The 14,045-nt window shown below is 41.3% G+C and overlaps 1 protein-coding gene across 1 annotated transcript in view; it reads right to left on the reverse strand.

Moving 5' to 3' along the window:
- The window catches only part of grm8b (glutamate receptor, metabotropic 8b), a 132,548-nt gene extending 130,359 nt beyond the window's left edge, over positions 1-2,189 (reverse strand). Inside the window, exon 1 of the mRNA XM_061076988.1 lies at positions 1,656-2,189. Coding sequence (XP_060932971.1) covers positions 1,656-2,189 — 534 coding nt within the window. The remainder of the gene's footprint in view (positions 1-1,655) is intronic.
- Between the last annotated feature and the right edge of the window lie 11,856 nt (positions 2,190-14,045).

Below are 14,045 nucleotides of genomic sequence, written 5' to 3' on the forward strand. Positions count from 1 at the left end.
GAGTGCTGGTCACCTGTATATCCAAAGTTTGCTAATACTGAACTGAACACAAGTGTGAAGCCTTGATTGGTTCTTGGGCTATGTGAGCCACAGACAGACAAATATTTCTGGAATATATATCGGAAGTATAATTTGTATGGCAAACCTATACAGTTTAATTTTCATTTGCATAGTGCCGCTGTTCCTGCACACTGCAAGGAACAGTTGCCTGTTTATTCAAAGTATATGAAATCAAAACTGCACTTCCTTATCAGTACACATGCCCAGTGTGAAGCTGCTATTAACTGTTCTTGAAATATGCAGGTCGGATACAGACAGACAGATAGAGAATTCTGGGATTGGTAAATAGATGAGTATCAGTTCAAAGGAAAACCTGTTCACCTGTCATCTGGTTGATCTTTGCAGCACATTCACAATTTCCACATCTATCGAAAACCTTTTATACAGTTAGAGTTAACTTGCAGATTGCCTGCTAAACACATTTATTCAGGCTGAGAAAGCAACCAGTGTCACACTTCAGTATTTACAGCTGTCATCTATAGATCACATCTGTCTGTTTGTTTTGAATAAAGCTGCTGTTTACCAAAGGCGAAATAATGGAAGTTGTCATAACGATGAGGATGTGGTGAGATTAGAGTGCAGTAAAAATACCCCTGAGGTATGTAAATTACAAACCCAGAGTGCAGATCCTGAAAAGCTCTACATTTTCCTTTTGTTCAGCATAGGTGTGTGGAAACTGAAGCCACAGCCTCAGAGACGAAGTCATGCAGAAAATTTCAACTACAGCCAAACTGCTGAGTAATACACAAAACACAAATTTCACTGCAGTACCCAACACATCAATCCATCATCAATGACACCATCATCCCACCACTACTTGAACGCTTTTTACTTACAATGTTCATTCTCCTTGTGAAAAGTCTTTCTTTTTATTTTTACTGGTTCAAATGTAGGGTTAAGTGATGGATGACGCCATCGTCCATCGATGATGACGTATGTAAACGGACAACACTCACAGTTATGATAATAAAAATAGCTGCTACACTTTAGTAAATGGACAAACTGTGTAGACTGGGAGACTTTATCGTGGTTGTACTTTGTGTACAACTCTGGTGTTTTGTTTTTTTCGACAGCACCTGAAGGCATCACCAAAAACAAACATTTGGTATATGTCATTTGCCATTTCTGTTGACCTGTAAAGAAATGGTGTTGAAAAACTCCCAAAGTTATTTGAAATTGTGAACTTTTTCGACAGTGGTCGGCACGTTTGGAGGTAGTAGAACCAATATCAGCTGATCAAAGGTGACTAGCAGTGGAGCTATCCTCACTGAACTAGCGCTTCCTAATGTTTCACTGCATACATCGTCATATGCCAATTAAGTTGACATCAAGGAACCCTGTTCTACTGTCTTAAAAAGACTCAACACTGACAATTAAGTTTGAGAAATATGAGCCTTCAGACACATCTAGTCCAACAAATGTAATTAAGTCATTCGCTTGAAGAGTTACAGAAACACAACATGACAATGGCTTTAAACCATACACAGCTGCTGGCCTAAAATGAGTGACAAGAGCTGCAGTTCAGCAACAAGCACACCACAATAACAAAAAGGGACAACAAATAACAGAAAAGGCAGCCAACAGTGTTCTCTTACCTTGAACAGTCGCAGGATGTTGGCCACCATGATCGACACAGAGCTGGCTGACGCCCCAATGACGCCCACCACCTTATCTGGTTTGGCAAAGATGGGCAGGACATCGTTAGAGCAGCGCACGTCAGATCCATCCCTCTCAATGAGCGCCTGGACAAAGGTGAGTGACTGCTCCAGAGCATAGGTGTCACGCGAACATGTGTCCAGAATTCGTGCCCCCAGCGTAACGTTGGGTAGCAGCTCTGGATCCTTGTTGATGAGGTCGATGGCGAACAGCATTGCCTCCAACCTGTGGATGCCCTTTTCTTTCTTCAGCTCGCCACAAGGCACGCCCCTTTCACCGCGAGCATGCACAGGGAACAAGCCACCCAGGATGATGTCGCCATCCAGTCGGATGGAGGAGGCATACTCCTGCTGGGGCGGCTGGGAGTCTGCGGGCTTCGGAGATGTAGAGCCTAGCAGCCAGCAGCTCTTAAGCATCAGCAGAGACAGCAAACAGTGGCCGAAGCTGATTGGGGGATTCAAACCCCTCGCCATGTTGTACTAGGTCGAGCGGCAGGGAAAGGGAGCAGTGATATGATCAAACAGTCAACAGACAGGTGGATGTAGCAGTTGTGCAGGATGTGTGGCAAGAACAGGCCGAGACAGACCTTGGATTACCCTGTTACAAAGGCCTTGTGACCAGGGTGGGGGCACTTCCACCTATAAACACCAACTCCAAGGTTTTCCTCAGGTACAAGTTCCTGTGTTGGACATACCTGTCTGAGGCAGGGCAGCTTTGAGGTCACCACAGTAGCAGTTTCACATTCTTCCTGGAACCTGTTGGAGATCCATACATAGGAAGAAGCAATCAATACATGATCAATAATCAAACCTCATCTAAAACAGAGATCATTCAAGTGGCAAGAACTATACAATTAGTCACACAAAACACAAGAAAAGTTACTTTACTTTGTAAACTTAACAAACTCTGCAGAAGATAGTAGAGATGAGCCGGATACTCGGCTGAAACGAGTATCCGGTACGGATAAAGCACTTTTGCCGATTACGAGTATAATACGAGTAATCGGAGTCATTATCTGTGCTCAGACTGAATGAAAATCCTCACACAGCGTCACAGCGCTCCTCCCGTCACACACGGCTCTGCTCTCTCACTCACAGAACAGCTCTCTGTCTCTCAGTCACTCAGGTTCACTGCGCATCGGGACTGTTCCATAGGCTCAGTCAAGGAAGCAGAAATGATTCGTTCATTTCCCGACTGGGTATTCGGGTACGAGTCTTTGGAAAATTTTTCACGAGACCTGCATTGGCTCAGTAGAGGAGCGCTGGAGATGCGAGGGACGTTCACTGTCTCCCGGAGAAATGAACACTCTGTGTTTTTAGTATAGAAAGACGTGAATTATATTTGTTCACAAGTCATAATGACTGGTTTTGTTATTTTCACTTACATTTACACTTACTTTACAGTAAAGTAAACCTCTATTAAATACAGTAAAACATGACAGTTTGTATGGTTTGAAATTGTCATCTATTATCACACTGGCATTTAATTATCACGGCAAACAATTACACTGCACTAAACTTTAAGTGTTAATGTAAAGTGAAAATAACAAAACCAGTCTGTATGACTTGTGAACGAATATAATTCACGTCTTTCTATACTAAAAACACAGAGTGTTCATTTCTCCGGGAGACAGTGAACGTCCCTCGCATCTCACTCACACACACACACACACACACACACACACACACCTGGTGTGGAAATAAATTTAAAAAAAATAAAAATAAAAAAATCCTAAAAAAAATTCAAAGTTAAAAAAGAAAGTTATGTTGAACCAGCCCACTTCCGGGTTAAATCACACCCACTTCCGGGTTAGGCCCCGCCCACTCCGAGTACGGATACGGATAATTCATATGGTTAACAGATACAGATACAGATAATGCTGTACTCGCTCATCCCTAGAAGATAGTCTACATTGCACGACAGACCAGGCATTTGCAAAAGATACGGGAAGCCCTACAGACGCACACGTTTGCATTTCCTTATGGGGCAGAGACCCAGGGAGCCCATCTGCACAGCTCTCCAGGCCCAGGCACAGTGCCACAGGAAAGGTTCTGCTGTTGGTTTGCGGTTGTTCACACTGGTGGTGTGCCTGCTGCCATTCTCTAGTGGAGCTGCTTCGTGAGGTTTTGGTATAAATACTGTATTTCCTCGAATAAAAGTTGTGTTATGTACTCAACTAAATTTCAGAACTGAACGGTATAATGGTATAGCGGTTGATGACCACTCAAAGCACTTTACAGGACAGGTTATTCACATTCAACAGTGCTTCTATGGGCAGCACAGAGGGTCAACTCAGGGCTTGGTTAACTTGCCCAAGGATACTTCAGCATGCAGATGGAGAAGACTGGGATCGAGCTGCTCTACCTGCTCAGCCACAGCCGCCCTGGAGCAGTGCATCTTGCGATAACAGTGTCTCTGAGGCTTTTCAATTACTTAACAGTTCATCATTATGAATGATTATGACGATTATGATGATAATCATAATTGTGGTGCCCCCTCCTGCGGCGGTGGGAGCGGTGGCCCTGTTTCATTTCTACATGTTCTCAGAGGAGGTTTTGCAGTTTCCTGGTTATGTGTCATTTGTATTCAAGCGAAGATCTTTGTCTGTCAGAGAAAATCATGATTTTGTTGCATTACAATAGGGCTTATTTTAATGAAGTATTGTCACTTCATTGTCTGGTCTGTAAAACAGTGAACCTTTTATAACTGCCTAATGTCTTCACATATCTAGCTTTGCAGACTAAGAAAGATATTCAGGTTTCAATAATGATAAACAAAAAGAAAGGAATGTTTGACCTTTTGCAAGAAAACTAATAATAACATATTTATAACTGATTTCCAAATAGTTGCTAATTACAACTAGACAAGTTGAAAGCTACTTGATGTAATTTTTCACTAAGATTTACACTCAGATGTACATACCATCATGTGGGTTTGTATTTTTGAGAACTCATCAGAGTTGTACGTGCTTTATGAAGGATGGTGATACTTAGATACATTATTCAGGCTATAGCTCACTACGCAGAAAACACAATATTTTAGCCAGAATAAACCTGCTCCTTAAGATGAGCAACAGATTAACCAATTTCCTCTGAATTGATTAAAACTATTTTTTACTTCCTTTGCTGGAAGTTTTTTTTCCAAAGGCAAATTATCAATGCAATGCTGACTCAATGTGTAGCGTGTAAGAAGCAAGCCCGTTTTTCAGATCCTGGTCCTACATAACCGTGGGTGCAATACACAAGGGTTCTCTGGAGGTCCGAGACCCCTTGAGTTACACTCAAGCCCCCTGAAATCCTCAAGAGCAAATTTTAATTTCTAAACATATTTGTTACTTATAATTGTCAACAAAATATATTTTGAGAGTGAACTATGTCCAGTATCAGGCAGGCAGTGTTTCAGCTACATTTATTTCGCAGCAGCGGCCCATCGCTGCTTCAGGATGGAGGCAGACACACATTGGTGTCTTTGTACCATGCTGTGTTACTCTGCCACATGTCCTGCCTCCTCACTCCCCCACTCACTGACCTGTGTTCACTTTACATGTAAACAATAAACACCAACGCTAATCAGAGGTTATTAGGACACGTACAGTGCTTGAAGTTTACTTTGTGTTTCTTTGATTCACTCTAGAGTTTATGTGACACATATTTGAACATTGACAAAAAAGTGTTTTAACTTCCATGTTGCAGAAGAAGCGACGCCCTGTTTATCATTAAACATCATTATGAATTCAGCAGGTGTTTAAAAAGGAGGGGTACTTCAGCATAACACTGAAGCACTAGGTAGGGGGGACCCCCGATTAACGCCAGGTATTTTGCACACTGACATAACCCTTTAATTGTTGTCCCCTAAGAGGACATACATATAAACAGATACTAAACTTGATCTTAGCAAAAACAAAACTGAGAAGTAATAAGTCCTAATTATTAAGTGACAGAGGAAAACTCCACACATTATTCATGATCCATTGATGACAGGCTAAATAGAAGTCAAACCACGCAGAAAAAAATAACCTTAGTCAAACGTGTTCATACTGTCAAATTGAGCCTTTTAACAGCAGCCATTTTGACCAGAAATAGTAGGTGAACATCATTAATTAAGGCACATTATCATCCAGACATAAACTCCAGACTCAGAGAATGTCTGCAAGATTGGGTCTGGACCAGACATGGGCAAAGTACGGCCCAACGGGCCATACGGCCTGTTGGGCTTCTTAATCCAGCCCGCTGAACTTGTCCAAATAATTAAAACAAAAAAAATGTAATAAAAAAAATTGATTTTTTTTTTTTTTTTTTTTAAATTAACAATTTAGTAGCACTTAAACGGCACGTACTTATAGCACTTTGTAGTTTTGATTTATATTAAGAAATCGTACTTTCTTGATTCTTGTTGTTGTTGAATGCACTTATTGTAAGTCGCTTTGGATAAAAGCGTCAGCTAAATTAAGTGTGGTGTATAGGGCTCGAAAGGGCACATGATCTCCCTTCACTTTTTCCCTTTGCCCTGTGAGCCCTTCTGTAAAATGAGAGGATCAAGGAAACGAAAAGTGGACAATGAGTGCCGAGTGCTTAACATGGAGTCGATAACAAAATACTTTTTCACTGAAATCCAATCAAAGGCTGTATGCCTGATATGCCTAGAAACTGTCGCAGTTTTCATGGAGTACAACATCAGCCGTCACTTTGCTACGTAGCATGCTAACTACGCTAGCAAGCAGTCAACGCAAGAACGGGTGGCTGCAGCTCAGAGGTTAGCGACTAATTTACAGACTCAGCAACATTTTTTTTCACAGACAAAATGCAATTAAAGAGTCATCTACCAAGGCATGTTTTTTTGGGGGCATTCGAAATAGCAAAGGCTAGCAAGCCTTTCTCTGAAGGCGGGTTTTTGTTAAATGGTCTTGCAAATAAATGCTTTGCTACTTGGTAAAGGACAAATCCTTTCATGTAATGATTTTTCCATGTCATTTATATTAGTTCACAAAAACACTCCATCCATCTGTTCCTGGCCCGGCCCCTCTGTCAAATTTTAGAACCCATTGTGGCCCGCGAGTCAAAATGTTTGCCCACCCCTGGTCTGGACCTTCTCCCACATGAACACCACAGCAGGGGATTCCGGCTCAGACGCCTTCACAAGAGCACAGAAATCTCTGGAGCGTTCGTGTGAGGGGTGGAGCAGAGGCAGAAAGCAATCTATTAATTCCACTGCAGAGATCATGTGTTTTTGTTAACAGCACATCAAATCTGGTCTGGGCTTATCACCAAGGCTATTTGAACATCTTTGTCAGTTCAGTGATATCTGTATTCTTGTTTTTTTCATCACTTGCAGTGAGTTATCCTACAGGACTGAACGGAGAATCTCCGGAGAAAGGAGCCTCTCAGTTGGATATTTGAGTACTCACGCTATGCCCCTTCGGAGAATGTCAGGAGATTATATGAAGTTCAGTGCATGTCTGAACGCACCTATCAGTGACATCACAGCAAGGGAAGTATACAGCTTAAAGTGACTGGGAGGGTTAGGATTAGGGTCTCGAGAAAAAAGCATGCAAACAACTTCAAAGTCAACACCGCGCTTCCCTAGTTCCTCAGAAAAACAGATAATAAGTTTGAAGTCGAGATGTGATGTGAGTCACTCATGATGTGAGTGTTTCTTGAAAGAATTGAAGGACTTACAAAAAAAACAGATTTATCTGCAAACTGTGGGTTTCCTTCCTTCCGATGATTCTTTAGTAAATGTCAAGGTCTGAATGGAGGGTGACCTGATGGCAGAAAGTAAATCGGCACTCGGCTCTTATTGGATGATGCAGGAATACATTTGTTTTCCTCTCCTCTTCTCTTTCTCTTCTTGTTCTAAATGTTCCATGTAACATTTCCATTGCATGTGTGCAGCCCTAACTCTCCTTTTAAAATTTTTGATATAATTTCCCAAATACGCACATTTACCCTCAGGCAAACAGAAAACACACGCATCTCTGCAGGAGCCAACCACATCAAAACTCTCTGACATCCTTAAACGCGCGTGCACGTGGATATTCGGTTTCACCCACGCACACACACATAGGCACATCGCGCACAGTAAACCCAGGTCGCGCACACGCAGCTCCCCGTCATCAAACACACGTATCAAGCGCGTCTGTTTATACAACGCAAACTCAAAGGCGCGCAAGGGATGACGATAATAAACATGCGCGCGTCGCACAAACGTACAGAAGCTCATACACGCACGACCACCAAGACCAACTTCCTCGGTTACGCACACACATGCCGACACTCACTGGTGCGAGGGTACGCATGGAAGCATTGAAATAGGATTCAAACACACAAGCTGAGATCCATCCAGCAGTTTGTGATCGATGAGTTTCAAATGTATTGAGTCCTTGACTGTTTTCACTAATTGACGACATGGAAATATGGGTGATAATAGAGAATAATAATCTAACAGGCTGTTTTTAAATGGTCCATACCTGCACTCAGACCTCCAAATGAAACTTAATACTTGACACGTTCCGCAGTTGCACAGCTTGTGATGTGTTCAGGTACCTTTCTCTCCGCAGCAGGAGCAGCTGTTCACTCTCAGTGTCACAGGTCACACAGATGTGGTCTGACTCCAGCTGTTTGTCACATCACCACGGCATCTCCACCCAAAGTGTCCGGGGGGATTCGACCTGGCTCCGCATAAGCATCCTTGCACCAAATTTCAATCATTAATTCATAGAATCCACTTTATTTCTCTGCTCCTGCAGTTACAGAGCAGCGCAGCCTCCGGTCATCACAGAGAAGTTACACATTCCTGTGAACGGCAGGTTGCTGACGCTCCGGATCACCTGCAGGGTTTTGGTTTGACTAACGGTTCGGAAACAGGGTCCCTCTCACCCATTCCACCCCCCCCACCCCACCCCACCTCCGCCCACAGACAGCAGCCAACTCAGATCCCTCTGTTGGAACAGACCCACACCCGGGTCGCCTGGTTCTGGAGGACTGGAGTCAGGGACGCGCCTGTCGCAGGTCTCCGGAGTGCGTCACAGGAAACACGGGAGGCTCCCAGGTTCCTTTGCACCAGCTAAGTTCCCACTCTGAGGGTCTCATCCAACTCCCCCAGGCACAGAAGTGGTCTCAGGTCCGAGCAGAGCCTGCACGTGGTGCTGGTGTTGATGGAGAGCGTAAGAAAGTGCGTTCCAGCTGCAGACAGGATGAACGCGTGTGCGACTCGTGCACTAACATGAAGTTAATGAGCGTCATCGTGCAGCCCGATGGAGAGAGGAGCTGCTGGGGTCAGCAGACATGGAGGCTGGATGCCTCCCAGCGGACAAACAAAGGTATTACAGGCTGCTTCATCAAATACCTCCACGACATTCAGTAGTGGAAAAAGCAACGTGACATTGTTTCAGCTCTAAAGAGATTCAGGTGTATATGAATTCAAATTAATCAAAACATTTTGAAAACTCGGTTACATATGATATGACCGTGGTGACACAGAGGTGAAGAATTAATTATTTTATGCTAACTATTAAAAGCTCATCATGCTAGAGCACCTTTTTCCAAAAAAGATTGTAGAGACAAAGGTCAGTCAGTTATCTATTTATATTCATATAGAAACATTGTATTGAAACAATTCAATCATTTCAGAAGAGTTATTTTTACAGCAGGATATTACATTCTGTTTTGATAAATTGAGAAATAACTTCAGTTATCAACTTTGTTAATAGAAAAAAAATGTTTTTGTCACAATAAAAGCTGCTTTTTAGTGGCTCAATCTGAAATCTCAGTTGTCAGAGTTCTAAAAATAGTCTATGGAAGTTATCAGCTCTACCGCATGACAATAACAAATGATAAAAAAAAAATATATATTTCCATTTTCCATGGGAAGTTTAATGCGAGAGGTGTCAAGATCCTCTGCACAAATTCAAACACATTTTCTTTGTATGGTGCCGTGGTGAGGAGATTGTCCAGTTTAGGAACATCAGGGCCACATCATGATGACATCATAATGTGGTTCTGTTGGTATCATCACATGTGACCTCCATAGTATTACTGAATAAATAAATACAAATGTGTATGTTCCTTATTAATGTAAATATCAGCAATAAGTATTGCTGACGTTTTTCCCACCGTCACACATTGGACTGAGGCTGAAGTCCTGATTTTGAGCTTGTTATCCATGAATCAATCCTGTCTTTGGCACTGTTTACAGAAGGCTTACAAGAAGCAAATGGTAATTCAGATTAAATGTAGTTACATTTGGGTGGAAACATGGCTAATGCTCTGCCAACTAAAGCATGACGATAGCAAATCATTTCTCCACAAGGTCCAAGATCTACAGCAGATGGGAGCCAGAGTCACACAATGCTCCTCAGCAGATGGGGTTGTCCTATTGTGGAATTTTAATAGCTTGAATATCCTTTTCCCCCTGTACACTAACTTCTTATATGTTTTGGATGAGTGCTGAAGAAACATCTATCTGCTCAGATATTGTTTTCTTATTTTGTTGTATAACTATGATGTTATTTATACCATAATACAATTTAACAGTTCATGGATTTCTAAACTATGACATAATTTCAACATTAGTTTACCATGTGATCATAAATCCTTTTTTTTGTACCTGCTGCACCAGGTGCAGCAGGTACAAACAGGAAGTGACGTATTAACTCTGCTGCAGTGATCACGTGATAGTTTGACACTTTGATCTGTGTCTGGTGTGTGTGTCACCACTTTTCTACCCAGAGATATTTTTGGTCTTTTTGTATTTTTTTTCATTTTGGGGTCTCACGCGTGACAGAAGCCCAGGTGTGAATCCAGCGGGGAACTCTTGCTGAGCACTCACATTGGATTCTACTGACTTTACACTAAGGGGCCAGGTGGGGAAAGTCTGCAGATAATCTCGAGGCTTTCACTCACACATTTGCTTTCACACATGCTCCTCTGCCGGTGAAAGTGTAGAGAATCTCCAAAGATCAGGGCATCTCTGAGAGCAGCTGCACACACATGTTAATAGAACACCACATTCATTCCCTTGGATTGAAGTGTGCTTTAAAAAGGTGATGTTTTGCACCTCTGCTTTTTTCCTAACTTGAAGGAAAGTGAGGGTTGAGGGTTAGAATGATTCAGTGTTGAAAACATTGACGTATGTTTTGCTTTGAACTTTTTCCGAGATTATGGAGATGATGGAGCGGTCGGGGAACAACCACCTGTTGACCACCCTGTTGTTCCCCAACACCGGTCACCTGATTGAACCTCCATATACACACCACACACACACGAACCAGCGTTTCAGACTGCTTGTCACAAGGGAGATGTGTAAGTTCATCTGGAAGGTGTAATTAAATAGTCACCCACTTATCATTCTCAAAAAAAATAAAGCAAGAATCAAAGGACTCCAACTTATCCAAACTTTTCGTTTGCTGTTGGACATTGCAGCTGCAGCCAGATCAATGACAGGGAAAACTGGACATATTGCATATCGCAGATCTCTGCACTGGCTAACAGTGTCTTCAAAATATAGTTGTCTGTAAAATATGTGTGCATCCTTGACTTGCTCCCATACTATTAACCATCAGCTGGAAAATATTTACAGAGGATCTTTTTAGACGCCCCAACTGTGGCTACTTTTAAAAGCAGACTTTCATGTTCACCTCTGTTTTTACTAAAAAGAAAAAATAATTTTAAATGTACTAATTGAAAATGTACAAATAACTAGTGGATGGCAATGCACTTGCAGGAAACACCCCAAACAACTATGTCTATTTCCACCTTTAATAACTGTTTATATTTGCTGTCACTCTGTATCCTCTCAGCAAACAATTACAATTCACCGCCATGTCGTTAAACTCACATCCATCAAAGACTCTGGCCAGTTCTGATCATCCTCACCAAAAAACAACCACAGAGGGCACTGGAGTCATCCCACCTGCTCAGAGACAAACAACAATTCAGATTTCTATCTCTCTCTTAAACATCAGCTGCCATCCAGGGAATATTTATGTACCTTGTATCGAATATTATTATTATTTAGCATTGTAGTTTCATATTATTGCATGTGAAATAAGGTGCACAGTGATCTGCATGTGTTGTTAAGATTCTAGAAGTAAAGAACAAAGGCCCTCTACTTGCGTCACCCGTTGCAATCATGAATGGTTAGAATTGCTGTTGCTCTCTATGTTACATGTAGGTGTTCACATCCTATTGGATAGTTAAGCCTAAAGTATGCATAACTAATTAACAATGTCCTTACGTCTTGTCACTGGTGAAATATGCAGAAGAGTTGAAGTTGGTGAGAGTTGAAGGTGGTTTCTCTTTGTCTGGAGCATCTGAGTTAGATATGAATCCCTCAACGTAACTACAATGTTCTATTGGTTGGACCTTTATCTGTAACCTGACCTTTGGTATTTCTAAGCGGGAGAAGGGAGTATCTGTACAATGAGACATGCACTATTCTCCTCCACAGATATAATGTAATATACAATAATATGAGACCAATTATGGTAAAATATTCGGTCAATTGATAGTGACCTGGTACGATGGTCTACTTTCCCTCTGTCCATGCTCAGTCTTGTTAAAAGTATTAGCATGAAGCTTCTGCCCAGACTTCTCTAGTTATTTCAGATGCTACCTGTAGAAATACCAAAATCAGTTTTTGATAACCTGGATAAAACAATTTCCAATTTTATCTGGCAAAAAAGTGTCCTAGAATTACACTTAAAACCTTAGAACTATCTTTGATCCTAGTGTTTGACATTTAATATACATATATATGATACAAAAAACTTTGAATTATTACAATGTCGTCTTACTTCATTATTTCATGTAACACTGTGAATAAATGTGGTTAAAGTTAGTGTTAAGTTATCCCTTATGTTTGTTGTTGATGAGACTAGGAGCAGTTGTGTAACCATCATGATTCAGCTGTCAGACTGGTTGTTATAATGGTATAATAATATAACAAGTGTGATAATTATGATGTAAAGATGAAATTACGATAGCAGCACCAGTTAATATAATAACTTTTAACTTTGTTGAATGATCATCTTTGAATGTAAACAAATAAACTTGCTTGCTCCAGTTTGTGCTGTGATGCTCTGCTGTGCTTTTATTTACATTTATACAACAGGTGGGACTGTTTCTGCTGCCCGTTCTCCCCCTGCCTCTTTGAAGCAAGCGCAATGCATGATGGTTTGTATTGCTGTCAGTGACCATCAGTTGTGCACTACTTCTCAAGATGCATTGTGGGAAACAATGAGTGCACCATACAGGGTATAAAATGTTTTAATAAACCTTCAGACAGCACTATATAATGGCAAACTCACTATAGTGGATATAAATGGATTAGTGAGGGATTTTGGACAGCCTCTCTGTTTCTATCTATTCTAGATAATCTTGCCTAGTAAAGTCACCATAATTTGAATTTTTCTTATTTTGTAATGTGTAGTTTATTATAAATGTTGAAATTATTAAATGTTGATTTTTAATAAAAGTAGTAAAGTTTATTTAACATGTCACCTTTCACAGTACAGTCGAAAAGTGCTTTACGAAAGAAAGAAAAGAGAACTGTTAAAAATAAATATTGAGCTAAAACAAAGCTAAATCACAAGCACTAGACAGGTGACACAAGGCAAGTTTCTAAAGTTGCTGCCTTTAGAAATTAGTTTCTAAAGGCAGCAACAGAGACTGCTGAATGTATGTCCAAAGGGAGAGCGTTCCACAAAGGCGGAGCTACCATCTCGAAGGCACGAAAAAAAAAAAAAAAAAATGGCTGAAAGCATCGATAGATTGACTGAAATTCTTATCCAAATAGTGGAGGATTCCTACCTGTCTCAACCACAAATGAATTGTTTAGTCCTGGCCACACGCCATCGAAGTGAGTGACTGACTAATGGAGAAGGGATTTTCAATATGTCAGGAAAGCAAATGTTAAGACAGAGAATAAGGGAAGAAAAGAAAAAATAACGAGAAAGAAGGAAACAGAGGGCAGACATTTGTTGAAAAATTTCTTTCCCAGGAAGGGCCTGTTAATGTATGACCTACCTGGTTGACCCAGGAAAGTCCCAGAGGTGCCCCGCTTGGACCCATACCTACTTTGTACCCATGTAGCTCAGGCATAACCCATCTAGGGACCACATACACACAGTGACTGGGTAACCCCGGCACAGGGACATAAATTAACACACTACACACTTTTCAAACATGTTGCCTCCAGCACATCTACTCGTGTGGATCATGGATTAGCATGTTGATTCCCTTGTCATCTCTGAGTATTTAGAACAGTTTTGATTAACCAAAATGAAAGTCACATCTTTAAGGCTCTTATTTTTGAGAAGAAAAATAAAGTCA

Source organism: Limanda limanda, chromosome 8 (genome assembly GCF_963576545.1).
Source record: "Limanda limanda chromosome 8, fLimLim1.1, whole genome shotgun sequence".
Lineage (NCBI taxonomy): Eukaryota > Metazoa > Chordata > Actinopteri > Pleuronectiformes > Pleuronectidae > Limanda > Limanda limanda.